This window comes from Hemitrygon akajei, chromosome 6 (genome assembly GCF_048418815.1).
Source record: "Hemitrygon akajei chromosome 6, sHemAka1.3, whole genome shotgun sequence".
Classification (NCBI taxonomy): Eukaryota; Metazoa; Chordata; class Chondrichthyes; order Myliobatiformes; family Dasyatidae; genus Hemitrygon; species Hemitrygon akajei.
The window spans coordinates 153,570,576-153,598,471 of NC_133129.1; the positions used below are offsets into that span (position 1 = coordinate 153,570,576).

Sequence of the window (27,896 nt, forward strand, 5' to 3'; positions counted from 1 at the left end):
TAATTTCAGTGGCTGGAATTAAATAAAAATGGTTATGTTGGACCTATGTAAGAACTGAATCCGTGTTTTCTATTGGACTAAATTCCACTTGGCCAATTGATGAGAGTATAGATAGCTTTCCTTAAATGTTAACTTACCGAGAGATAATAAAGATGCTCTGTATTTTTCAAGAGCAGAGGAAATCATGGGATAATTTTATATTGGAGAGATGACTAGAGTAGCAGGCCATTAATGTAATGAAAATACCACAAAACATTTCACATGTATAATTAGACAAAATCTGCTGCCAGCTTACAGGAATAGCTTCAAAAGCTTAGTCAAAGGTAGGTTTTCAGTTACTAAAAATAAAGCTGCAAAATTCAGAATGTGAATTCCAGCCGTTACAATCAAGGCAAAGGATTGGTCAAATGATGAAATTAGGAATACACCAACACAGAAGTAGGCTGCACTGAGGTTCTCACTGGGTCTGAATCTTCTTAGGCTGTCCCATCAATTTCCGATGATGACTGAGGCCTGGGCAAGGTTGTATGGAAGACCTACAGTTGCCTATGCTGCAAGTCTTCCCTCTCCACGCCACTGTTGTTGTCCAAGGGAAGGACGTTAGGGCCCATATAACTTGACACCGGTGTCATCACAGAGCAATGTCCGGTTAAGTGCCTTACTCAAGGACACAACATGCTGCCTCCACTAAGGCTCGAACTAGTGACCTTCAGATCACCAGACTGATGCCTTATCCACTTGGCCACGCACCACACCAATAATTACAACTTTAAATTAGTGCTTGTCAAACAAGAAACTAAAGTATGTTGATAAGTATCCTTTCTCCCTTGGTACCAACATGCCATTTAATTTGGACCCCTGCTCTGTGATTTTTGTAAATAAATTGGATAAGGAAGTGGAGAGGTGTGTTAGCAAGGTTGCATAAGATTGGTGGTGGTGTGGTTACTGTGGAAGGATGTTATGGATTACAATGGAACATTCAAAGAATGCTGAGTTGCACTGAGAATGGCAAGTGGAGTTCAAGCTGGAGAACTGTGAAGTGATTAACTTTGGAAGGTTGAACTTGAAGGCAAGACTACAAGGTTAATGGCAGGATTCAAGAGCTGTGCAGAAATGTTGCAGCTTTCTATGCTGTACCTTTCTATGACTCTACATTTTATTTAGTTTTGGTTGCCCTATTTTCAGAAGGATGTGTAAACTTTAGAGAGGGTGCTGAGTCGATTCATTAGGATGGTGCCTGAATTAGAGAGGAAAGATTGAGCAAGCTGAGCCTTTTTGTTTTGAAGTCATGGAGGATGAGAGGTGACCAGATAGTTGTATAAGAGGCATAGAGTGGATAGCCAGCACCTTTTTTATGCCATAGACCAATACCATTAAACAAGTGGTCTGTGGACCCCTATGTTGGGAACCCATGTTTTAAGGTGATTGGAGGAAAGTATAGGGGGGGGATAGCAAGATAGTTTTTTTTAATATAGAATACTGAGTGCATGGAATGAACTGTTGGGGTTGGTGATAGGGGAAGTTACATTAGGGATGTTTAAAAGGATTATATTGATCTTAGAGTAAACAAAAAGTCAGCATAAACATCATGTATCATAACCACAAACACATTAAACACTGAGATTAATTTCCTGTTATTACATTAAGAATGGAAATGCAATAGATGTTCAAGACACTGGGATAGGCAAATGAATGGGCAGGGAAAGGAGGAATAGGACAATGTGTACACAGAAGGGATTGGTTTAATTAGGCCTTTTATGGTTTAATTAGTGCAGCACAACAGCATAAGGCAAAGGGTTTGGTTTTGTGTGGTACTATTGTAAAATTTCAGACCAGTCACCCCACTGTGGCTGTTGTTTTGAAAGGAAAATAAATTAACCTGCTTACTCATTAATACAAAAGATTCTGCACACACTAGCAATCAGAGCAACAGAAAATGCTGAAGGAACACAGTAGGAAAGGAATAAACAGTCAACATTTCAGGCTGAGACTCTTTGTCAGGACATAATTATGTACGTAATGCCACTTTCCAGCACCTAGGCCATAGACCAGCTAGTTTAAAAGAATAGATGTAGCATATTAATTAAGCTACACCTTGGTTCTTTATCTCAAAAGACCAACTACCTGCATATGTACAAAATGCCCCAGGAGGTCCAAGGTAAGACACAATATTAAGTATTATTGATACTAGAGGACAATAAATTTGCTAACAGCTTCATCAAAAACACAGTATATTAAGTGTAACTCCTAGTGTCATGCTTAACCAAATCCATATTTGTCTTTTCATTTCTGGATGATATTCATGGCACCACCATGCTGTGTAGTGGGAATTTCCAAGCCATCTACATGCAACATGCCTTTTGGAAAAAAAATTCAGGGAAAACTTAGAATGACTAGGTGTGGGGTTTCTCATGAAAATTAGACTTTATAATGTCAGTGTTAAACAAGAATACATGTATTACTTACTAAGTACCTTTTGAGTGAGTGGTGAAATGGGAGAAGATAATTTCATTATTCACATCTTTTACTTCTACCAAGCCTATACAGTCCCAAGTCCAGCACCATACAATCCAAACCATTTATTTTTCCCGCTTACCCTTCACACCTGACCCTAGCTAGTAATTTTAGGCAATTTTATTTTATAATGAAACTTGTGATATAATACACTATGACTATTCAACTCGTGATATATATCTTTACAACTAATATACATTTTAATAAACTCTTGAGTAACAACAATATTCTGGGAAAGCATTTGACAACCGAACAATGTGCACAGAATTTTGCAGGATGTATGACAGACCCACTGCAAAAATCATAAGCATTAAGTTAAAACAAAGCTCAGTGGAGAACCTTTTCGTAAGTATTATCCACAAGATGATTGCACCAGCCTCTCTGATCTTAAACATATGCACTAAGATTATGGAATGCTCTAAGTTTAATACAATTACAAACTTTTAGTACAATGTGCAGATTACTGGACACATGCATTCTTAAACCAGATAAATCAGCGGAGAAAGCTCAAAGTCCTTGATGCAGAAATACTTCAGTTATGATGGGTGTTGGCAACATTGACTGACCATATTTCTATGACTCTTCATTCATCTGAAGCAAGGAATTAATTGCTGCATCCTTGTTGCCTGCCTGTGCTTCCAACACTGTTCGGATCACTTCTCTGTCCATGTTAGGGAACATATCCTGAATAGATTTGAGATCTTCCTCACTGTACAGACTTTGTGGAGCAGAAACCTGTGTCGGTGCTCCAACAGGGATCATTCCTTGTGTATAAACAGTTGGCACACCTATAGAAGATTTAACAATACTTATTTAAGACAAATGCCAAAAATCTGAAATAAATGTTAAGCACAACAGAGATATGGAAATGGCTCAGCATGCAATATATAAGCCACAGCAAGTGACATTTTGTATGTATTTAACTCACCAAATATGAAATACTGAAAGAATTGTTCAAGAATGCCATGTTAAATTAACTGCATGTACCTAATGTGGACTTTATTTTGAGTAAAACAAGCACTGACAATTTTGTGTTGCAAGCTAAACCATATTTTATGCCATTTATAATTGCTACATGGGATATCAAACTTTACAATTCCAGTCTTCGTTATCCAGTATATGGATAATGGAAACATGATCAAATTCATTTTAAATGTAATTTTCAATTAGTATTTTAAAAAATACAGGCACATTAATACCCTAAAAGAGGGTAATTATACCCAGTTGTTGCCCTAAGTAATTTAAAATAATCGCACTTTGTTAATAATACTATCTAAGCTTCCCATGTAGTATAGTGCTCTTGATCCTGCTAGACTCTTAACAATCATGTACCTGTCCCCTGCCCCACATACTTTAAAAAGATGCTTGTTCTGACTCTGTACTGTTGTACTGAAAACCTGGCACAAAGCTCTGCTATAGCCTGGTGCTCCTGCAGTAAAATGGTGATCACATCAGTAAGTTTGGTGTGGAGAAAACCAGGTAACAGGCAGAGGCTGCCTATGAGAGCTGGTTTGTGCAGTCAATATTGCCATTTGACATTGAGGTACCACAGCAAATCTTCAGGCTGAGTTGCTCTAAGGCTAAACAAGGGGGAGGAATGGGGTTTTAAACAGCAGCATCCATCACCTTCACACCAGCAGGATCCAAGTGATCTGACAACAAATGGAACAGGAGTTGCTCCTGCACGTTAATGCCAAGTAACTACATGCCCAATGCAAGCAGACACTGCCTATTGCCTCGTACTGAGTCAGAACAATGAAATCACTAACCATATTGTGAGTGTTGGTATGCCAGACGGCTGAGCCCTCAACCAGATTGCTGATGTAGTAGCAGTCTGAGCAGGTGTTCATACCAGGTTCCTGGCACTGCACTACTGACAAGTAACACCTCCCCACATGCATAACATGAATATTGACCCGTTTGTGCTGATTCCACCAGCATTCTTGCTGCTGGGAATGCATCTCAAGCACAATGAACCACTTTTGGGCAAAATTAAAAAACTTTTTTGCATGCAATATTTACAAGTGTTTCATATTACTAAAACAGAATTGAAGTTCAAGTTAATTCATGCAGACTGTTTGCAACTTGTCAGAAAAAATTTAAGTGTCTACACTTATCCAACGGAATAATTTTGTGAACTGGAATTTTTAACCAAAACATTACTCGAATTTCAATTTGTCTGTCATGCCAGTACAAATTCCATAAAACTAGTCATTTAACTAATAGTCTGAAAGTAATACTTCTGCAGATGAATACTAGGATTAACATGAAAAGCTTTTAAAACAAGGGTGGCTTTAGAGGAACACATTTTAAAGTGTGCACCTATGCTGGCAAAACATATCTGTAATTGGTGCAAGTGTGAAGATTTAGTTTGCAAGCACAAAAATAATACCAGCGCAGGTTAGTTCAATATTAAGCCAGACTTCATTTACTGATCCAATGCAAACATTATGTAACAGCCACTTTAAAGTACAAAGCAAATGCATATTGAAGGTGTTCATGCAGACATTTTACCCTGTGAGAAAATCTCAAAACTTACCCAATGCAAAATACTCAAGCCCTGAAGTGGGAAATAGGAAATTTAAAGCAGCAAAACACCAAGGAGCACATTAATAACATGTCCGAATAAATTTAATTAGTAAGCTAGCCAAACAAACAATTCAATTTACAACAACCATAACCCATGCGTAACAGATTCTAATAATTTGATTCCTGCACAGAAATCAAAATATGTATAGTAGGATCCATGGGCAAGAAACATTTCCAGCACTAGTTCAATGATGAGTAGTGGTTATGCAATACTAATCTGCTCAATTTTTAAGTACAAATGGATTAGAAATAACTTCAGTCATGAACATTCTGATGAGAATACGCAAACATTAAAAGTTCCTCTCTTGCTCAGGTTAACTAATCATGAAAGAAAAGTCCAGAAAAATCTCTTGAATCTATTCCAGTTTCAATTATATGATTGGCAGTCAAATGTCAGAACCAAATCTTTGATGAAAAAGAATATTTAAATTGATATATTACATGCTATTACTGTTACTGAAGAACTTTTATGATTTTAAAAGTTGATAGTTGATTTTGTTTTAAAGGTTAGACATCTTTTGTCCCGTAATGGGCACCGCACAGTGTAAGCAATTAGCAATCTAAAGACCAGCCTGGCAGTGAACATCAGCATTCCCTATAGCTAGAACCAGCCAACCACTACATTACCGGTCCCTTGCCCACATCTGGTAGGTATAGAAGAGTTCAATACTTTAACAATCTAGTAGTTTGCAATCTTTGGGAACAATTATTACATAGACAGTCAAGTAATCATGGTGATACTTAAACTTTTAGGGATTATTAATCCAAGATACATTTAACAAAATGCTATTTAATTGATAACTACATCTGATTAGTTATGAACTATATAGCACTAAACTTTAAAGGAATAGATTATATAGGTCATATAACAGTGAACTGGATATGTCATTATACAGGTTTAAAATCCACTTCCTTCAAGTTTATGGTCATTTCTTCATTTACCCTACCTCTGAATTGCTAAAACACCTAAGACCTTGTCTCATGAATAATACAGTGAAGTCATCAGTGAGCTGGGGGGCCACTTAGCTGTTTTGTGCATGCTGATAAAGTGATTTACAAGAGTAGTTGGTGCAGATTCTCTTTTAAAACTTTGGCCCCAGTAAACTAAAACCGGTCTTCTCTTGAAAAAAGCATTATCCACTTGCTTTTCACAGGGTGCAGTTTGGTAGAAAAGCTAAGTGCACTACTACAAGCAGAAACACACAGATGACCTAAGACCTCTAAGTGAATGACAGTAAGAACAATAAGCACTGACATAATTAAATAGCATTACTACACCTCCACTGGTGAACGTGCCAAGCAATTACTATAAAGACACAAGGCCTGGTTTCTTAGGGCAAGAAGGCTGCAAAAACAAATGTTGGGCCAATGTGGTTGATGCACCACATTTGAAAGTTGCTGAATAATGACTATGAAATCGGAGAGCAATTTCTCCTTCCTGCTGTGCTGCATGCAATACTCAAAAACTACAGGCAGCTGGCTATTCAAATTGCAGAACATTCTTTAAAAGTTTAAACAGATTACTTCTAGGTTAGATCTTAATGGATTCATTCCTAAATCACAGCACAACATAATTGTGTTCCAGTTCAGCAAGCACCAACTCTCTCCTAAAAGAGGTTCCAAATAGAACACTGCAGCACAACAGGCCTTTCAGCCCACAATGACATACCGATTTAGTTCACTCTAAATCTTCCCTTTCATGTAGCCCTCCGTTGTTTCTTTCATCATGTGTCTCTTAAATGCCCTTAATGTGCCTCTACCATCACCCCAGCAGCACATCTTACTCTATATAAAAAAAACCCTATACTTTTCTCTTAAAATTATGTCCGCTCCATATTAACTATTTCCACACTGGGAAAAAGTCTTTGGCTCTTCTCGCCATTTACATCTCTTATACACCTCTCATCCTCCTTCACTCCAAACAGAAAAGCCCTAGTTCACACAACCTACCTCATGAGACATGTTCTCTAAATTAACGTGGTAAATCTCCTTTGCATCCACCCTATAATGAGGCAACCAGAACTGAACACAATACTCCAAGTGTGGCCTGACCAATGTTTTATAGAGCTACAACATTAACTCGCAGCACTTGAAATCAATTTCCCAACTAATGAAGGATAACTCACAATTCAATTTCTTAATCACCCTATCAGCTTGCATGGTAACTTATTGAGTAATCTATGAATGTGGACCCCTCACTAAGAGTCCTGCAGGAGGCTGTCCTCTGGCACAAGCCTGAGACATTGTGTTCCACAGGCCGGTGCCACAACTAGAAAGCCATTGGGGAAATGGAAAGGTCAGTGGTTCAGTATCAGGGCACACCTCCACCCACATACCCACCTTCCAGCCAGAAAGACCAGTAGGTACAACCACAATTGCCAGTTGGCAAGCCAGATCGTCTGGCTCAGTATGATTTAAGGCAAGCTGCCCAAACATTAATCAATCTGCATACTGGAATCCTCCTTAACCTCTACCACCTCAAATACCTAATTTACCAGAAGTTCACTCTTGTTTTATTCACCCATTACCTGATGTTTCAATGGAGTAGCACGATGCTCAGATTTTCCTGGAGAACCTTGGGATGTCGTTTTATGTTGTAGGTATTTACTAAAATGCACTTCATTATGGATAGTCAAATCATTTATACAAGATTATTGAGCAGTAATAAATCTTAATGAATTTACTAAAATTCATATGCAGCATTACTAAGCTTTGGATTAAATTGTAAAACAGAAAGAGGAAAATAAAAATGTTTGTGACATTCATTTATCTCATCTTTCAAACACAGATGGTGTCCAGTTCATTACTTAGAAAGATTAAATGTGCAAGCACAACTATTTCTACTTGATGATCAATTTTGTCTTTAAAAACAGATTGGCAGTAGGTTGCACAATGCTGAAAATCAAACTGCAAAAGCCATTCTATGAGACGCTCTACACTGCAACTGTCATGCCTTCATCACAGGACAATTCTGAGTTTGCCACTATTGCTAATTAGCCAGTTACAGTGCCTTTAAAAAGTATTCACCCCCCCCCCCCCCCCCGGAAGTTTTCATGTTTTATTGTTTTGCAACACTGAATCATAGTGGATTTAATTTAGCTTTTTTTTGTATGCTAATCAACAGGAAAAGACTCTTGGGTCAAAGTGAAAAGTGATCTAAATTAACTACAAATACAAAACACAAATAATTGATTGCGTAAGTATTCACCCTGTTTAATATGACACGACAAATCATCACTGGTGCAGCCAACTGGTTTTAGAAGTCACATAATTAGTTAAATGGTGATCTGTTTTTGGAAACCAGTTTACAGTCAAGGTGTTTCAATTGCTTGCAATAAAAGTACACCTGTATCTGGAAGGTCCAACTGCTGGTGAGTCAGTATCCTGGAAAAAAAACTACACCATGAAGACGAAAGAACACTCCAGGCAACTCCACAGAAAGGTTATTGAAAAGCATAAGTCAGGAGATGGATGCAGGAAAATTTCCAAGTGACTAAATATCCCTCAATCATCAAGAACTGGGAAGAATATGGCACAGCTGTAAATCTGCCTAGAGCAGGCCGCCCTCAAAAACTGAGTGACTATGCAAGAAGGGGACTAGTGAGGGAGGCCACCAAGAAACGCAGGACAACTCTGGAGCACTTAAAAGCTTCAATGGCCAATATGAGAGAGACTGCGCATACAACTGTTACCCAGGTGCTTCACCAGTCACAGCTTTATGGGAAAGTGGCAAAGAGAAAGCCACTGTTTAAAAAAAAATGAAATCCCAGCTGGAGTTTGCCAGAAGGCATGAGGGAGACCCTGAAGTCAGCTGGAAGAAGGTTCTATGGTCTGATGAAACCAAAATTGAGTATTTTGGCCATCAGACTAAACACTACATTTGGCATAAGCCAAACACTACACATTATCAAAAACACACCATCTCCACCTTGAAGCATGGTGGTGGCCGCATCATGCTGTGGGGATGCTTTACTGCGACAGGCCCTGGATGCTGGTGAAGGTAGAGGGTAAAATGAATGCAGTAAAACACAGGGAAATCCTGGATGTAAACCTGATGGCAGTCTGCAAGAAAACAACTTGGGAGAAGATTTGTTTTCCAGCAAGAAAACGACCCCAAGCACAAAGCCAAAACCATACAGGAATGGCTTAAAAACAACAAAGTTATTGCCCTGTAGTGCCAAGTCAGAGTCTTAATCCAATTGAGAATTTGTGGCTAGACTTGAAAAGAGCTGTTTACTCATGATCCCCATGTAATCTGACAGAGCTTGAGCTTTGTTAAGAAGAATGGGGAAAAAATTGCAATGATCAGATGTGCAAAGCTGATAGAGACCCATCCACACAGAATCAATTACTGCCAAAGGTGCATCTACTAAATACTGATTTGAAGGGGGTGAATACTTATTTTAAAAGGAATAACACTAGTTCTGTCCTTAGTGAAATTGGATGCAAGATTTGCAATATCCAGTCTTCAGTGCTAATAACTTAATTTTTTTTAAAATTGTGAGTTCAAGTTTATTGGATTGGATCAAAACAATTACTCTAAAAATAAAGTGTACAGTTCTAATGAGACAGCAAAACTCAGCCTCCCGAAACGTGCTGCTTACATGAGCATAAGAATTCTCTACAGAGTTCTGATGATCAAAGTTACTAAAGGTTTTTAAGTTTCTTTTTGGTTAATATTTTATTTAGTGTATATTTTAGCAAATAAAAAATACTACATTTTTTAACGATGTGCAAATAAATTTAAAAAAAGATGATAATGTCAAAATTGGAATATAAATTCAAAAGAAGATTCTGCAATATCTAAGTGGGTGCCTCTAACACATTTTGGACTGCAAACAACAAACCAGGCATAGAAATGGAAAAGGTGCTTGCTTATAGTGTTCACTATTTGGCAGGAAGAGATCCAAAATTAGTTTTCCCATAGGATTACAGTTCCAACCTCAACTGAAATTCAGTCCCTCGTACTATGAGGAATTATACCAGCCACACCAGGGTTGCTGGATGCAGTATTACAAGTAATTCTACTGTTCATTCTGCTCAATTCTGTATACCTAAGAGACACTGTATGGTGTTTAAAAAAAGTTTCTCACTCAGAGGAAGGACAAACATTTTTTTAAAAAATAGGGATGGGAAAGATGAAACAAAATCAAAAATAATTAAACAAGCAAAATGTCTAATAACACCAACATCCTATGAAAAGAGTAAAATGTGAAATAGCATGCGAGTTTATGTCCAAGATGCTCTCCCATTAACCTTCAATCTCTTGCATATTGGAGGAAGATCCTTCTACAAGCATTGTTACCCAATGGCACATCTTTCATGCTGAAGTTCAATAAGCAGTGGAGCCCTTTTCAGCCATAGAGTAAGGGAATTAAATGAAGTCAAATTTCTACAATGATCAGGAAGCAACTTTGGTTGATTTTCCCCACTTGCCAAACCATGTGGGTTGCAGGAAACTGTCATATTAACAGCTGTCTCCTCAACTGAGCAATATAATCAATAAAACTTTGTACTTTAATCAATAAAGCTTGTTAAATAAATAAACAGCTTGTATGAACTTGGAAACAATAAAAGGGCCAATAGGCCCCTGCAGCCTCTTCTCCAATTGAGAACATTTGTTTTACTTGAATATTTGAATCATGCACATCCTGATGGACACAAACAGATTAGAATGTTAAAAGAAGAATCTGAAAGATTTAATCATACCCGTAATTGGCACATATCCTAATCCCTGTTGGTAGACAGTGGGCATCAGTACTACTGGTTGTGGCTGCACGAACATGTTTGGTGGCAGAATCTATTTGAAGAATGAATAGAAACATTACAGGAGTGCAGTATTTTCCTTTCAAACTGTATAATTAAATGAAAGTGTTGCAAAATTTTAAAAAAAACAACTTAGCCCATATAATCTTTGTTTCAACTGCAACATTCACCAGTATAATACAGCAGAAAATTTATCCAAATGGAAGTGAGTGAAACAAACCAATATCTTAAAGTAAATTCTGCCGTGGAGTGCACCCTATCATTTAGAAAACATAGCAGGGCAAATATTATAATTTGGAGTTACCTAGTACAAACTATGAAAATACCTTCGTAGTCTACTACAGGTGGCAAAAACAAAATGCAGGTTCATGATTCCAAACATGCAAAAATCCCCATTTCATCTTTGTCATGCTAAACTCCTGGTTGGTTTAACACTATCACCCACATTCTATCTCTTTCCAAATCTCATTGTTCACTGAAGTACACAAAATAAAAGTCTCGCTCTCAATTTAAAATATTGGTGAGCTTTCCAAATTGTGTAGAATGTAGTCAGATGTGGAGAGGGTCAGCAACTTTAAATTCCAGAGTGTTATCATTTCAGAGGATCTGCCCTGGACCCAGCACACAGGGGCAATTACAAAAAAAGCATAGCTGCACCTGTACTTCCTTAGGAGTTTGCAAAGATTCAACAGGATGTCTAAAATTTTGACAAACTTCTATAGATGTGTGGTGGAGACTGGCTACATCACAGCCTGGTATGGAAACACCAATGTCCTGAAATGGAAAATTCTACAAAAACTAGTGGATACGCCCCCGTTCATCATGGGTAAAGCTCCCCCAACCATTGATCTACACAGAGCGTTATTGCAAGAAAGCAGCATCTATCATCAGGGAGCCCACTGCCCAGGACATGCTCTCTTCTCACATCTGCCATCAGGAAGGTGGAACAGGAGCCTCAGGACTCTCACCCCAGTTTCAGGAACAGTTAAAACAGGGTACTCAACAACCAGGCTCTTGAACAAAAGGGGATAATTTTACTCGACTTCACTTGCCTCATCACTGAAATGTTCCCACAACCTATAGACTCACTTTTAAGGATTCCTTATCTCATGTTCTCAATATGTATTGCTTATTTATTATTTCTTCCCCCCCACTTTCTTCTTCTATTTGCACACTGGTTGAATGCTCAAGTTGATGCAGCTTTTCATTGTTCCTATTATGGATTTAATGAGTATGCCCACAAGAAAATGAATCTCTGGGCTGTATATGGTGACATATATGTACCTTGATAATAAATTTACTTTGAACTAACCTTCGGTTTTAATTGTTACATTTCACTGCCAACCTGTTTGATAGGTCTTAAAATGTATTGTTCAATTAGAAATAGAAGTAGACGTAGGTCATTCAGCTCATTTGGTTTTCCTCTCCCATTTGTCATGATCATGGCAGATGTTTTTTTTAAAATTCAGTGCCAATTTAATACACCATGAGCCTTGATTCCTTTAATATCCAAAACGTATCAATCACTGTTTTGAATACCTGCTGCCGAAGCCTCTGATGACATCCCTCCCTCCCTACAGTGCAAACAATGACAAAGTCTCCCACCCTCTCGAAATTTCTTCCAAACAAATCCTTATCAACATACTCAAAGTGAAAAGTTTGCATTTCACTTACTGCATAAGACATAACAAGGTTGATCATTCCTTCTTTGTCATCACCCTGTCGCCCACTAAGGCTGTACCATTCATCCACTACTTTTCCTTCTTTTAATGATTCCGGGATAGTTATATGAGTCCAAGCAATTCTGTCGTCCATAGAGAAAGCTCGCTGCAAGTAGAAAACAAATGTTTCAATAAAATATATATAGATGCAACTAAAGGCAAACTTGATAGCTTCTCAATTGCTAAAAATATTCAAAAGCAAAGTTAGAATTGTAAGCAAGACAAAATTATGATATAACTTCATTCTATGATCCTCTGCAAATGGATGGAATTTTACAAGATTATTGCTTAGCACAGAATTCTTCAGGTCAGATTTTTCATTCCCGTCTTCATCAATTTTGCATACACACCAGGTCCAGGGTTTGCTTTTGATGTATGGACAAGGTCACTCTGGAGTCAAGAGTAGAGCGCACAGAAACAGGCTCAAAGGTTTCAAATGTACAATTTAATGTCAGAGAAATATATACAATATACATCCTGAAATGCTTTTTCTTCGCAACTCAGTTCAGCTCATCCAATCCAACCAAGATATATTCAGGAGCTAGTCCCATTTCTCTGCATTTGGCACATCTTGTTCCAAATATTTCCTGTCCATGTACGTGGTCCAAACTGTTCCTTCAGTTTGGAACACTCAATGGATCACTGCTACTTAAGAACAGCAAGAAAGGGAAACATGGAAATTATAGACCAGTTAGCCTAGTATCAGGAATCAAGAGAGTTATTAAAGTTGAAAGTACATTTATTATCAAAGTACATGTACATTATATCCCATTTGGTGGCACAATAATATCAGCGCCAGACTCCGGAGCGAAGGTTCCCGAGTTCGAATCCAAGTCGGGTTGAGCATTGAACTAGCAGCTCGACCTCGTAAAAACAAGAATAGCTTGCTATGGTAACGCTGTCAAAAGATGGTGCCCCGATAACTCCACTGCCAAGTTAAGGGCTATTCTTTTCTTCTCTTCTACATATATGTTATATAACCTTGAGATTCGTCTCTCTCTCTCTCTCTCTCTCTCTCAATATATATATATTTTTTTGACATAATTGCAGTTCCAATTTGGCACGTGCCTGACCTTTCATGTTCTTCCACACTCTCAGCGCCAGGCCCTCTGCCTCGCCTTCCATTGGTTCTGCCACATCAAATTGCCTCCAAGTCCAAAGGGACTTGTGATGATTGTTTGCCACAAAAAAGTGTGGTTAACAAAGTATTTAGTTGCTATCCGTGATTTGTTAGCCACCAATCAGAAGTCGCTGAGGTTCACCAATGCCATCTTAAACCAGATTAACAACAGAGTTAGAAAACACCTAGAAAGCTTCTAATTGATCAGTAGAAACTAGCATTGATGTGTTAAAAAAAAAATCACCCTCAATTAACCTGAGGACAAGGGTGTATCAAGGTATGAGATAAAAAGCTAAAGAAAAAAACTTGAAGGGAAAACATTACCTGTTTAGGAAACTGATTGACCACCTGGAGGTGCGAGTAGGGATGATAGGGAAAATGCTGAAATTACCCAGATATGGCTAGTGTAGCTTCATAGAATCTGTGTTGTGGGTGTATTATTCACTATAGTGATCAGATGACACATTTAGATAGAAAGACATCAATCCAAATTGGCTAATGACAAAACTAGAAGACATTGTAGCACTGTCGATAGAATCATTAAATCATGGCAAGTTTCTTTTTACAGAGATTAAGCAAACAGACAAGGAAAACAGCGGCAAAGGACTTCAATGCAATATCAGTTATACAGAACCGTAAAAACCATCCTATTTTAAGTTAATCGTAATTTATCTACCTACATTAACCATCTACCCCTCCACCAGATTTACCACTAATACCTACCTACATATTAGGGGCAATTTACAGTAGCCACAACTTTAGAATATAGAAAAGAAACAAGAGAACCCAAAAGGAAACCCAGTCAGAGGGAGAATATGAAAACTCTACGTAAATACCACCAAAGATCAGAATTGAAAACAGAGGCATCAGGCAGCACAAATTTCAATAAATGCACAATAATTAAGTAAGCCTAAAAAAATTGTAGACATTTTAAAATTTAATTTCTTAGCAAAATTTGCTCTGCTAAAAAGCAATATAGATAATGTGAAGATGTTGTGCATTCAGAAAACTTGTTTAGAAAATTACCTCATCAAATATCTCCAGGTAGAATGAATCAACTCCAGGTGGCACAGTACACTGTACAACTTTGTTCCATCTTGGGTTTTTTGCTCCATTGTGTGCTGTAGGCGTCTCATAAACAGCATAACCAAGACGTATTCTGCAATATGGATCCATGCGTGTCATTCCATAGTTTTTTGCCAGTTTTGCCTATGAAATTTACACATACAATTGGATAAATAAAATGCAATATAAACTATCAGATATCAGTTGCATAAATTCCAGTATTGCTAAGGCTAAGATTTTGTGAATCTGCTTGCCCATATAGATCCTAATCAGGGATGCCAATATGTCAAATGTATCCATAATTCTGTAATCATCAAGCGGCCCATAATTCCAGACTAGATGTGGATGGCCTTTCCAACTGAAGAATTAACCCCAGTATCACAAAATAATAAGTCCGATGTCCCTTCAGTTTATTCTTTGGCACCTTTATAAAAAGTGCAAAAATTGGGTAATGCATTTCCTTCTATTAGCTAATGGCATGTACTCTCTTTGCTGAAGGAAGTAAATAAAAACAGAACAGGAAAGGGAATAATTACATTTTGCTACCTAACGTTTGAATGTTTCAAACCCAAGGGAGTCACAGGCTGCCAACTACATGATGTGATCAACACAAATAATATGCAAGTATCAGCTTTTCTGAATCACTAAGCAGAAAAAGGAAGTCTGTAAAATTAGTTTGTTATCAAAAGAACTATGGGGAAGAAATATTTTAAGCTCTCAGTTCACAGAGGATCATTTTAAATGTGAAGATTTAAAGACAGGCTGAATTTGAAAGGAAGATTCAAATTCATTGCCTATCACACTCAAGTATCTACTCATAACAACTGAGTGAGAAATTCACTCCTCCTCCAATCTTATCCTTGATCCCCAAACTGTAGTTGGTGCTGAGTTTTGTCGAGTTGTTGTCGACTCATGGTGACCCTACTGTAGTCACGGCAAGATATGTAAGTGGATTGCCAGGACTTTCTTCCGCACAGATACTGCTATTGCCCAGGTTAGAACGTGGCCGTTTTCGATCTCCCGGACCATCCACCTCAAAGTCTAGTGCTGATGCCACTACACCACTGGCCAGCCCAACCCTGGTACTACGACAAAAAAAAACTACACCCTTTGGCACCTTTAACTAATAATTGGAATGATTACTGAAAGGGAAAAATCTAATCATTTAATTGGATCCTTGTTAATTTTTTTTTTAGGTATTTGGATGGAAATTATATTATACCGTAGGAGTGTCGACAAAAATCAACACGAGTGTAATTACTTTTAATGTACACTTTATTACCACACAATCAAATGGCAACATCATATATACATCAGAAAAAACCTCGCTCCCCTAAAACGTAACAACTTACAATGTAATACGTAACATACATGATGAACTTAACCCTTAGTCTGGGTGAATTCTGCCTAATGAAATTACAGAGTCCCTACAGTACCAATTTTTTAAAGTATTGAGAGACTAATGATTAATGACCAGCAAACATGTTCAAATGTTATTAAATGAGCTTCTGAGTTCAAATTCAGCTAATTAGACCATCTGTAGTAATCACAAATAATCTAGTGATAATGAAACTTTCAGAATGCTTTTACAGATCTTTTAATTCAGTAGCATCATTCAGGGAAGGAAATCTGTTCTCCTTGATGTAGAGTGGTCCACGTAGACTACAGATCCACAGCAACATAAAGGACACTTGACACCGCTCTGAAAACTATCAATTTGTCTAAAACTTCTGTTACAAAATCAGCCTGACCACTCAGTATCAATCTGAATGAAACAAAGGAACGTGCTCAAAACAACTTTAACTGATAACTTGTACCCAAGATGGAAGATCAAACCATTAAGCAGCAGCCCAACGTTATACTCACAAAAATCATACTTCTTTATATGTATCAACTTCTTTCAGTTCCATGGGCACATCCTCTCCCACCAGCAGGATACCTGGTGAAGACTAACTGGACTCAATGACACAAATGACAGTGCTGTTGGCAAGGACAGAATGGTGACTCTCTCAAAATCATTCTAGCTCTGATACACTGCTGGAGGGGGTAGCTCAAGGTATTGTTCCACCTTCAGTTGTGCATCATAAAAATCAGGAGTGAGGTGTCTAAATTCATTAGTACTTTCCCAGATAGTGACTGCACATGCAAGATCTGGATATAGTAAAAACATGGTGTGAAAGTTATAAGTTATAATCATACAAGTGCCCGGCCACAACCATTTCTAAGATAGAGCTAAAGCACCTTTCCCCAATATTACCATCACCATAACATTTATGTCCAGAAACATAAATCTGTCTTACGAAAGTTGGCTGATTCTATGGAGTTATTCACCTATGACTCTCAATGACTTTTTTGCAATCTACAAAGCACAAATCAAAAGTGTGATGTAATACTTTCCAAATGCTTAGATGAATACAGTACCAATAACACAAGAGTGAATCATGCCCCCTCCCAAGAACAAAGCAATCCACTTGATTGGCTGCCACAATACATTTACCATCACAACCAGTGGCAAAAACTGTACCCTCTACAAGATGCACTACAGCAACAATTCAGTGAGTCTTCGGAAATGGTACTTCCCAAATCTGCAACCTGTACAAGTTACATAATATCCTGACTTGGAAAACATCATTCTTCCAATACTAGGTCATAATTCTGGAATTGCATATCAGTGGATCCTAAGTACAAAAAAGGGGATTTCAAAGTTCACTGTCAACTTTAAAGATATTAAGGAATGGAATATAAATTTTAGTTCTGCCAACGGTGCTGGCATCTTCCCAATTCCCATTTACAAACAAAAAGCAAATATAATAGTGTACATGAAGCTTTTCTCATGTTACTTATTGGAAAATAATATCCTGAAGCATAAAAGGCCATCAAGGTGACTATAAAACCAGATTTTTACTTTGAAGTTCAGAAAACTATTTTTGCATGTGGGAGACATGTCAGAGACTCAAAGCGAGGATACAAACCCTTCAGTTTACTAAGTCTACACCAATCAACAATTATTCATATACATTAAAATTAGTACTAGATTAAACTGTCTATTTCTAGCTCAGACATTTAAAATGTGTGTGTAGGAAACTGTTCGAATGCTGAATTTTCTGACAAATACCAAAATCACCTTTTTATCTGAATGGCTTCAAATAATTCTCATTATCTTTTAAAACCAAAAGGTTTCCAAATGGAATTAACTGGGTATTCTTCTTCCCCCCTTTAAGATGTCTGAATGCCAATACAAGCTAGTCCAGGCAAAATAAATCTACTCAGGGATACAGTTGGGAGTCTTAACATGCCACAATTCTGTAGTTTTGTCTAGCCATAATTACAATCTTCAAAGCTTTTGAACTATCATTACGTAGGGAGTTAATTTAGCCACAAGGATACCTTAACATCATCATTATCTTAATATGACAATCTAACATGGATGATATTTCAATAATGAAACCTCACATCTACCTTGCATCTTTCTGTCCACGTGCACTACACTTTCTCTGTATGGACTTGTGTTTTTTTTTTATAGACACAGCATGGTACCAGATCCTTCCAGCTCAACATGCCTATGCCACCCAATAATACCCATGTGACTATTTAACCTACTAACTCGCAAATCTTTGAAATGTGTGAGGAAACTGGTGCACGGAGGAATCCCACGCAGTTATGAGGAGAACATACAACCCCTTACAGACAATGGCAGGTTATGTATGTCACACCCCATTCAAGTTTTTATAATCTCCAGATTCAATGATTATGTTGCTGACTTCCCCAACTTCTAAAGTTTGACTCACCCAAGTCCCTGCTTTCTGTTTCCTGTTCCATTCACACAATTCATGCTCATCTACCTCCCCAGTCTTTAGAACCCTTCACACTTCAGCTGATGCCAATGCCTTTAACATTTGATGTGCAATGCACAGAAATTCACTCTGAACCCATGTACCTATTGTATCCCTTTAAGTCAATTTGACCATGATTTTGGGTTCTGCTGATATGATTAACGCTGGCTTTTATACATACTGTGATTTTTCCCATCAAAAATGAAAGTTATTCACAGACTGAAACAGAATATAACTATGTCTCTCGTTTGCTTATAAACATAAAACTACTGATTTTGACTGAAATACAAAAAAAATGCAAAGATTGGAATATTCTCTATATTATCTGTATAACTGGTTATTGCAATATAAAGATTAGAATTTCGAGCCATTACGAACTTTAGTTCTGGAAGTTCAAAATCCAACTGTTTTAACCTTTCAGGTTCTATTTCAACCTTTAATGTTTTTTTAAACAATTGCATTGATTTACTAAGACCTTCAGCCCGTTTCTGATTTATAAATAGAAAAAAGTGTAAACATTGAAAAACTGTAGCTAAAAGGAACTAATGAACCAGCTAAATATCAAAGATACCTGACAATCATTGCAATAGTAATTCTATCTTAACCTGTTTGAAGGTTTGTGTAATGTTTCAAACTACAAGACATTTCCAGACAAGTGCTTTATACTTAAATCATTTCTGACATTACAATCAGAGTTCCAAGTTGTAAGAAACTGTAGCTCAATATGCCAGTGAAAAAATATTTCCATAAACTTTTTTTGCACAGCTAGAGCAAGTAACAATAAAACTGCTGTTGATATGCAATTGCTGACCTCCATATCAGCTGCAGAGATTACTTTAGTCCCAATATGATACACTAGTTTACATCAAAAAGTTGTAGATTGGCTTACTGATTCCCAAACTGCTTTTGGTCTGAGGTGCAAGTCCATGATGCCCCAGTTGTTCAATAAATATGCATTCCCTCCCTGAACTATAAAAAGTACTATTTGGTACAACCCAATATTTACATTGTAGAAGTCTGCAATGTAACTGGGAAGCATTTCCAACTAATACAAGTTTACAAGAAATTTAATAATCAAGAAACATTCTTGACATTACATCATGATTCTAAAGAGCATGGTCCTGTTCAAAAAGGAACAAAGTGTTAGGCTGTACACACAGGAACAAGTTCCACTTTAAACATTTAGCAACTTGTTCAAAGATTTTTGTGCAGGTCAGGAATTGCTTAATACCAAACAGTTAGCATTGGAACTGAATGGCCTTTGAACAGTGTTCAAATATAATAACAACCAAATATTGATTTATTTCAGCTGCAGGATCACCTAATCATATTGGCTCCTAATATTAATAGATGAAGCCAATATGAAAATAATTGATTGAATGCTGTATTAGTGCTCAACAGTACAACTCCTTGTTATGGGTTCACCTAAGGGTGGGTTCCTGAACTGACAGATCTGAGGCTAAGGAAGAAGAGTAGAAAGTTATTAAGGGAAAGGATTAAACAGAATGAGTGTTATTTTGACAATTTCCTCACGTTAGGAATAAAATTGAATGGCTAACTCATTAAGAGGAAAGGGAAAGCGAGACCATATATCTTAGTAAAATTCATGGAGAAAGACGGCAGGATTGGAGCTTCAGATATTAACAATAATTTAAGGATTAACCTGTGACATACTGTAGCAGGGTACCATCCAGTTCTGTTACATATTTAATATTTTAATAATAATCTTGTAAATATATTCTTTGATTAAGCATTCCTTGTTGTTTATATAATTTCTTATGGTTATATGTGAATTGCTTACATCATGATGTGTGATTACATGTGCACCTCGCTTAAAGTAAAACATAGTTACTCACATTTACAGCTCCCATCTTTTCCTTTTAACTAGTTTAATGTTTGAGTTATAAAACATAACATTGGCAACAAGGTATTTTTAAAATGAACCTAAGGCGACTACCTACCTGTGGAAGCTCAGCAATACATTAGAGTTTTAAAAAATACAGTGTAGCACGTGTTCTTCAAAGGAAAGACACGATAGTTTTTAAAAATGCTGGAAAATGAAAGAATTTACAGGTTCATAAACAGTGAGCACTGCGTTATAATAGTCATAAATAAAAAAAGAGCAGAATGGCTGAGCAGAATGGCTGGCTACATCGGAAAGATTGAAGTGTTTGATTACACAACAGGTAACTGGATTTTGTATACTGAACAGATTGAGCAGTCCTTTAAAGCAAATGGAGCAGCCAATGAGAAACACGTACCAATTTTGCTGAGTGCACTGAATTTAAAGGCATACAGTTTGCTTTGAAGTTAAACTGCTCCAACCAAACCAACCAAAAGGAGCTTTGCTAATATAATGAAAGTAATGCAGGAACATTTCGAACCAAAATTATTGTTAATTGAAACCATATGTTTCATAAGAAAAATCAAAAGAAAGGGTGGCTGAATTGAAGAAGTTGTTTGAGTACTGTTAGCACAATAATGGGTTTAATGATACAAATGAGAGATCATTTCGTTTATGGAATTTTACAAGAAAGCATTCAAAAATGGCTCGTTACAGCAGCACAACTTTTAAAACAGCAAATGAAATAGCTGTATCAGTGGAAACAGCGAATAGAAACGCAATTGAGTTGCAGTCTGAGATAAAAGAGAGCATGAACAAAATTGCAATGTCTAAACAGAAACTGGCCTGGTCAAACAAATTGCGTTACTGTTGTGGCAGGGGCTCACATACACCAAACCAAAGCAGGTTTAAAGGTGGAAGTTGCAGAAAATCCAATAAAGTAGGTTACATACAAATAGCATGTCAGACAGACAAAAATGGTCTGCACAGAGAAGATTAAAAGATAAAAATTCAACTTGCAGTTTCAAAAAGAGCATGAATCAGCATGCTGTTGAAGAAGAAGAATGCCCTTAACTCCTGGTGGAGTCATTGGGGCGTCATCATGACAAGCTTTTTGCACCAATCTTTTTGGTGATTGCTCATCATGTGGCATTTCTGTAACACTCTACAGTTTTTTTTTTAACGAGGTCGAGTTGCTAGCTCAACGCTCAACCCAGCACGGATGGAAAACGTGCAAGGGAGCCGGCTGGATTCGAACTCGGGACAATTTGCTCCAGAGTCCAACTGATGCCACTACACCACCAGCCAGCCATGCTGTTGATGAAAAATCTGATAATAATGAGAGTGACACAGGACTAGCTAGCTTTGAGATTTACAAAATGAAAACTAACAATAGACAAGCAATAAGGTTTACACCTTATTTAATTAAATTGGAATTGCACACTGGCTCGGCTGTTTCAATCACTCCACAAAATGAATTTGAACATCATTTCAAAACTACTAAACTGAAGCCTGCAGATATTGAACTAAGAACTTATACTGGAGAAAAGATAACTCCTGTGGAATGACATTTCTAACAGTGAAATGCAACAGCCAGCAAGCCACATTGGGCTTTTCTGTGGTAAAAACAGGACAGCCAGCCTTGTGTGGACATGAGTGGCTGAGACAACTACAACTTTAGTATGTCCACCATTTGTAGGTCAAATTTCCTCTAATAGTGGCAACTGGAAGTGAAATAATAAAGATACTGAATGACGGCACAACTGTTCCCATGCTGTACACCATGAATCGTTGCCCAACAGAGGGCAGACAGGTGTCAGTGCCAACTTCTGTCTCTGGTTTTTAAAGCATATTGGGCCAAGGAAGGACTATGCTGCTCAGAGGAACCATGAAAGTTACAAAAGCAATTGTCCAACTAAACAGCTATTGTAGGCAACGTACGTTCTGATATGTTAATCAGGCAGTTACTTGTAAAATGTGGCTTGGTTTTACACTGGAATAGAGTTCAAGGAGCTTCAGGAAAGTTGCAAGCATTCGGCACTTTTTTTTTAGTATAATGAACCAGAATCCACTCTGTGTGCATTAAAGATAGTGCGTGAACTTCAAGTGGGAATCAAAAAACTGCTAGTAAAAGTAAATGCAAAGACCAAAGTCCAGCTAGATGAATGAAAGACCCAAAAGAAAGAAGTCAATGGAGATACGAAAGTAGCAGGATTCATCAGATGATATTCTAGATGAGTGAACCAAAAGAGATTATTCAATAAGACCATAAGATATAGGAGCAGAAGTAGGCCTTTCGACCCATCAAGTCTGTTGCACCATTCAATCATGGGCTGATCCAATACTTCCAGTCATCCCCTCTCCTCTGCCTTCTCCCACACCCTTTGATGCCCTGACTAATCAAGAACCTATCTATTTCTGCCTTAAATGCACCCAATAACTTGGCCTCCACAACTGCTCGTAGCAATAAGTTCCACAGATTTACCACCCTCTGACTAAAGCAATTTAACTGTATCTCTGTTCTAAATGGACGTCCTTCAATCCTGAAGTTGTGCCCTCTTGTCCTAGCCTCCCCACCATGGGAAATAACTTTACCATATCTAATCTATTCAGGCCTTTTAACATTCGGAATGTTTCTATGAGATCCCCCTCATTCTCCTGAACTCCACAGAATACAACGCAAGAGCTGCCAGACATTCCTCATACAGTAACCCTTCTATTCCTGGAATCATTCTCGTGAATCTTGTCTGAACCCTCTCCAATGTCAATATTCCCTTTCTAAAATAAGGAGCCCAAAACTGCACACAATACTCCAAGTGTGGCCTTACAGAGCCTCAAAACTCATATCTGCTCTTATATTCTATACCTCTAGTAGTGAATGCCAACATGGCATTTATCTTCTTCACCACTGACTGAACCTGGAAGTTAACCTCTAAGGTATCCTGCTCAAAGACTCCCAAGTCCCTTTGCATCTCTGCTTTTTGAATTCTCTCCCCACTTGAATAATAGCCTGCCCGTTTATTTCTTCCAACAAAGTGCATGACCATACACTCTCCAACATTGTATTTCATTTGCCACCTCTTTGCCCATTCCCCTAAACTATCTAAGTCTCTCCACAGGCTCTCTGCTTCCTCAACACCACCCGCTCCTCGTAAAAGGGGCAATAGAAAAATTAATCAGAGAAAACTCCAGGGAACTAAATGCACCTTCTCAAGATCAAGATACACAAACTAGAAGAGAGGGAGAAGGAAGGTGTCCATACTCAGAGCTGTCAGATCACTTCCTGCAGTCCTAGTGTTAACTCCTACAACCTCTATGGAGGAGATGCTAGAACCTGAGATTGTTTCACTGCCATTAGTCTCACCTGCCAAGCAGAGGGACCCTCTTGTAAGGAAAGACGTTATCCCACAAGAGTAATAAAACCTCCACAGTGATAAATCTTTAGGCCTGAATGAGACAATTTAAAATTTAACTAGATAGATAGATAGATAGATACTTTATTCATCCCCATGGGGAAATTCAACTTTTTTTCCAATGTCCCATACACTTGTTGTAGCAAAACTAATTACATACAATACTTAACTCAGTAAAAAATATGATATGCATCTAAATCACTATCTCAAAAAGCATTAATAATAGCTTTTAAAAAGTTCTTAAGTCCTGGCGGTTGAATTGTAAAGCCTAATGGCATTGGGGAGTATTGACCTCTTCATCCTGTCTGAGGAGCATTGCATCGATAGTAACCTGTCGCTGAAACTGCTTCTCTGTCTCTGGATGGTGCTATGTAGAGGATGTTCAGAGTTTTCCATAACTGACCGTAGCCTACTCAGCGCCCTATACTGTGTACGTCTGTATAGTAGTTGTATTACACAGAATATTGTGCATTTAGTTGAGATGCATTCTATATAGACTTGGAGCTTCATAGTTAAGCAAAGAGGAGTGTTGTTTATTTAATATTTCAGTAATATTTGAGTAATGCTGTAAATACATTATTTGAATAAGCATTCTTTGTTTATATAATTCATAATGGTTATATGTAAAAAGATGCAAATTACACGTGATAACGTTACCACTTGATACATGTGCACCTCACTTAAAGTAAAACCAAATTATACTCACATTTCGAATTCCTATCTTCCTTTAATTAGTTTAATGCCTTGGATTTACAAAACATATAAGTTCATAGTGCAAAACAAAAATACAACTAACTGATTTTATTTGAGTTGCACATTTCAATGTGCCCAAGATAAAATTAATACATTAAATTACTTCAACACTTGACAGTTAATAAAGACAGTACATGGACAGGCAGAAGCAATTTACCAGAACACAGTGAACAACTTCTACAGCACTTTGGGAGACCAGCTCTTTTTCAATTATTAGCGAAAAAGCACAATTTACACAAGCAATTTTACAGCGGATAAAGAGAAAAAAATGTGGCCCATTCCTGGTACCAAAGCTTTGATTCTGAAAACTTTCCTACCTGTACCACTGTGATGCTTAGTCTGCCCATAGTAGCTGTTTCTGTTCCAAACTGCATTTGCTGAGCTGCCTGTGCATCAAGCTGCACTTGCTGCTGCTGCTGAGTCGGTACAATGCGAAGGAAATCTTGTGGCAGTTCTCCAATGAACACCTTCAATAAAAGAGCAACATTTATACAATCTATTTGCTCCCAGCATACACCATAATCAACTGACTATAAAACATAATAGAACTGTATTTTAATCTGAACTCTACCCTCCTATTTCTCATATTATTCTATTCCTATAAATTGCAAAACATCAAATATGCTTTAAATATACACAGTGAGACAAAATCTACACCTTTCTGAGGTCAAGAACTGCAAAGAGTAAGAACCTTTTAATTTCTCATTTCTAATTGGCTCATTAGAATTAGAATTCAAAATTTTACAAGCATGAGACAGTCCCTCCTGGCTTTCTGACTGGACCATGTTTAATAACGTCAATTGCCTGGCAAATGGACTGATCAAGAATACAGAAACAAAGACGAGTCCACCCTTATACAGACTGCTGTGAGAAAACAACAAGACTACTGAACCATTCCTCCTTTTAATGTCACTCAAAAATAGCTTTTTTTCCCATTTACAGAGCTGTTAGTCAAAATGTAAACTGCCATCCCCAATATAAATGAATAAACCCAAACCTCAAGCTGTCAGAAAAATCTTTCGAGATACACCTGACATAGAAAGTAAAATGCCTGATATTCTTTTTTTATTTTTGGACCAATGGACTATTGTCCAAACAAAAGAAAATATATATACAATGGAAGCAAAACAACAGGATGAGAATGGAAATGTTCACTTATTTTCCATCAAAATAAATGATTACATTATGGATAAGTAGAACCACATTTGTTCTCCTGCAGGATCAATTCAAGTTGCCAGTCTTCTATGACTGGAGAAAAATTATGGGAATTTAAAAACATGGGAATTCATGAAAAGAAAAAAACAGATACGTTGAAAAAGAATGCAGTAATATTTTGGACACACAAGACACTGCAGGTGCTGAAATCTAAAGCAACAATCAATATGCTGGAGGAACTCAGCAGGTCAGGCAGTATCTATGCGCAGGGAAAACAATCAAAACAACCCTTCATTAGGACCGGAAACGTTGACAATGTACTCCCCTCCATAGATGTGCCTGATCTGCCGAGTTCCTCCAGCACTCTGCGTGTTGTCCAGGATTTTCAGTATCTGCAAAATACCTTGTGAAGTGTCCCTCAGTGAAGTGTGTGCGTGTAGGTTAGATGTAGATGTAGAGAGGTAGCAATCCTCGACCCGTTAAGTTCCTCCAGCTGATTGGTCGTTGTTGTAGTCATATTTTGTTTATGCAATTTTATTTCTTAACTTAAAGATATCGGAACAGGGAGAATGTCCAACTATGCCTCAGAAATCTCGAATTAATAACCTGATCACTTTCTCCAGAACGAGTGGTCTCTCTCACACGCACACAGGATGAAAACATTAGAAATCGATTCTGGGAGCAGCAGGTCCGGTAGCTGGGGGAAGTGTCATGTGATGGAACCCCGAGGAATACATTTAATTGCAGTTAACAAAAAACATATTTTACATGTGATCGTAGAAGAAAGAGAATTGTGTGGTCTTTGTAGATCATATCAAGCTATTTTTACAGTAGTGGAACCGAGTGATCGTCTCTTTAAAATACAACTTGGGGTGACTGGACATAGCAAACCTTTCCCTGAGTCCAGCTGACTACCGATGGCGTTTAAGTAATTCTTTAAAAAACACGAAACAGACGATGAATTACAGGACAGCTGTTGAAAATAAACATGAGGAAACTGACAACTAGGGACGAGCGACCGACGCCCCGCCGGCTCCGGTGCTGCTGCAGTAGAGCCGGAGCCCGGGCAGTCGGCTGGTTTGTGAGGCCGCGGGCGCGATCTCCCCTCGGGAGCCGGAGCAGGGCCGCGGCGGTCGGTAGGGTGGGCGCCAGTCAGGAGACATCTTACCGGGCCTCTCTGGGTGGAGATGGTGGTGGCCGCCATGTCCGAGTCCTGCCGCCTCGGGTTGACGCGCTCGTCCTGTGCGGATAGCCTCAGCCGCAGGCTCCGGAGCGCCGTCTGCTCGCCGCCGCGCCGCGCCCCGCTGACGTCAGCGCTCGCACACCGCCCGCCCGCCCACCGGCCCACCGGCCCACACGGCCTCCGTCCCCCGTCCCGGCGCTGCGGTCTGCGGAGCGCAGCTTGGGCCGGGGCTCCCGCTGCTCCGGGACGGCTCCCCCTCAGCGCAGAGCTGAGGAAGCATTCCTCTCGCCAGAGGCTGTGGAATTCATTGCCACAGACCATTGCGGGGCTCCACCACCATTTTGTGTGTGTGTGCGTGCAAAATTGGATTTCCAGCATCTGCAGATTTTCTCTTGTTTGCGGAGCTCAATTCATCGGGGATACTTAAAAGCGGAGGTTGATAACATTCTTGATTAGTAAGGGCGTCTAAGATCACGGGGAGATGGTAGGAGAATGGGCTTGAGCGCGATAATAAATCAGCCATGATGGGTTAACAGAGCTAACTCGATGGACCGAATAGCCTGGTTCCGCTCCTGTGTTTTATGGAGTTATATTCCGGGGCTGTGTTTCGGGAAGAAACTGGATTTCGAGAATGTTTTTAGTGCAGTGCGAGGGAGTGCTGCAGCGTGGGAGATGTTTTGGCTAAGATGTTAAACTAAGTCTGCACATCTAAGTAGATGAAAAGATTTCCCTTAGCTTTATTTCAAAGTTTATTTTTATTCCTCGTCGTCAATATTTATACTTACGCACCGCGCTCTCGGAGATCAGGTGGTCATGATAGCAACACACACAAAATGCTGGATGAATTCAGCAGGACAAGCAGCCTCTGGAAAAACGTGCAGGTCCTTCTGAAGGGTCTCGGCCCGAAATGTCCACTGTACTCTTCTTCCATATCTGCTGCC

The 27,896-nt window shown here is 38.4% G+C and overlaps 1 protein-coding gene across 2 annotated transcripts; it reads right to left on the reverse strand.

Annotated features, from left to right (window-relative positions):
* Positions 1 to 2,619: 2,619 nt before the first annotated feature.
* Positions 2,620 to 27,096, reverse strand: tollip (toll interacting protein). Of its 2 annotated transcripts, XM_073049609.1 has the most exons (7): positions 26,941 to 27,096; positions 24,935 to 25,084; positions 14,737 to 14,919; positions 12,544 to 12,696; positions 10,813 to 10,903; positions 5,054 to 5,074; positions 2,620 to 3,302 (listed from the first exon to the last, which is right to left on the reverse strand). In XM_073049609.1, the coding sequence occupies exons 1-7, from the start codon at positions 26,974 to 26,976 to the stop codon at positions 3,088 to 3,090; spliced, it is 849 nt and encodes a 282-aa protein (XP_072905710.1). In that variant the 5' UTR covers positions 26,977 to 27,096; the 3' UTR covers positions 2,620 to 3,087. The 2 variants fall into 2 exon arrangements, with proteins under 2 accessions (XP_072905710.1, XP_072905711.1); XM_073049610.1 differs by lacking the exon at positions 5,054 to 5,074.
* Between the last annotated feature and the right edge of the window lie 800 nt (positions 27,097 to 27,896).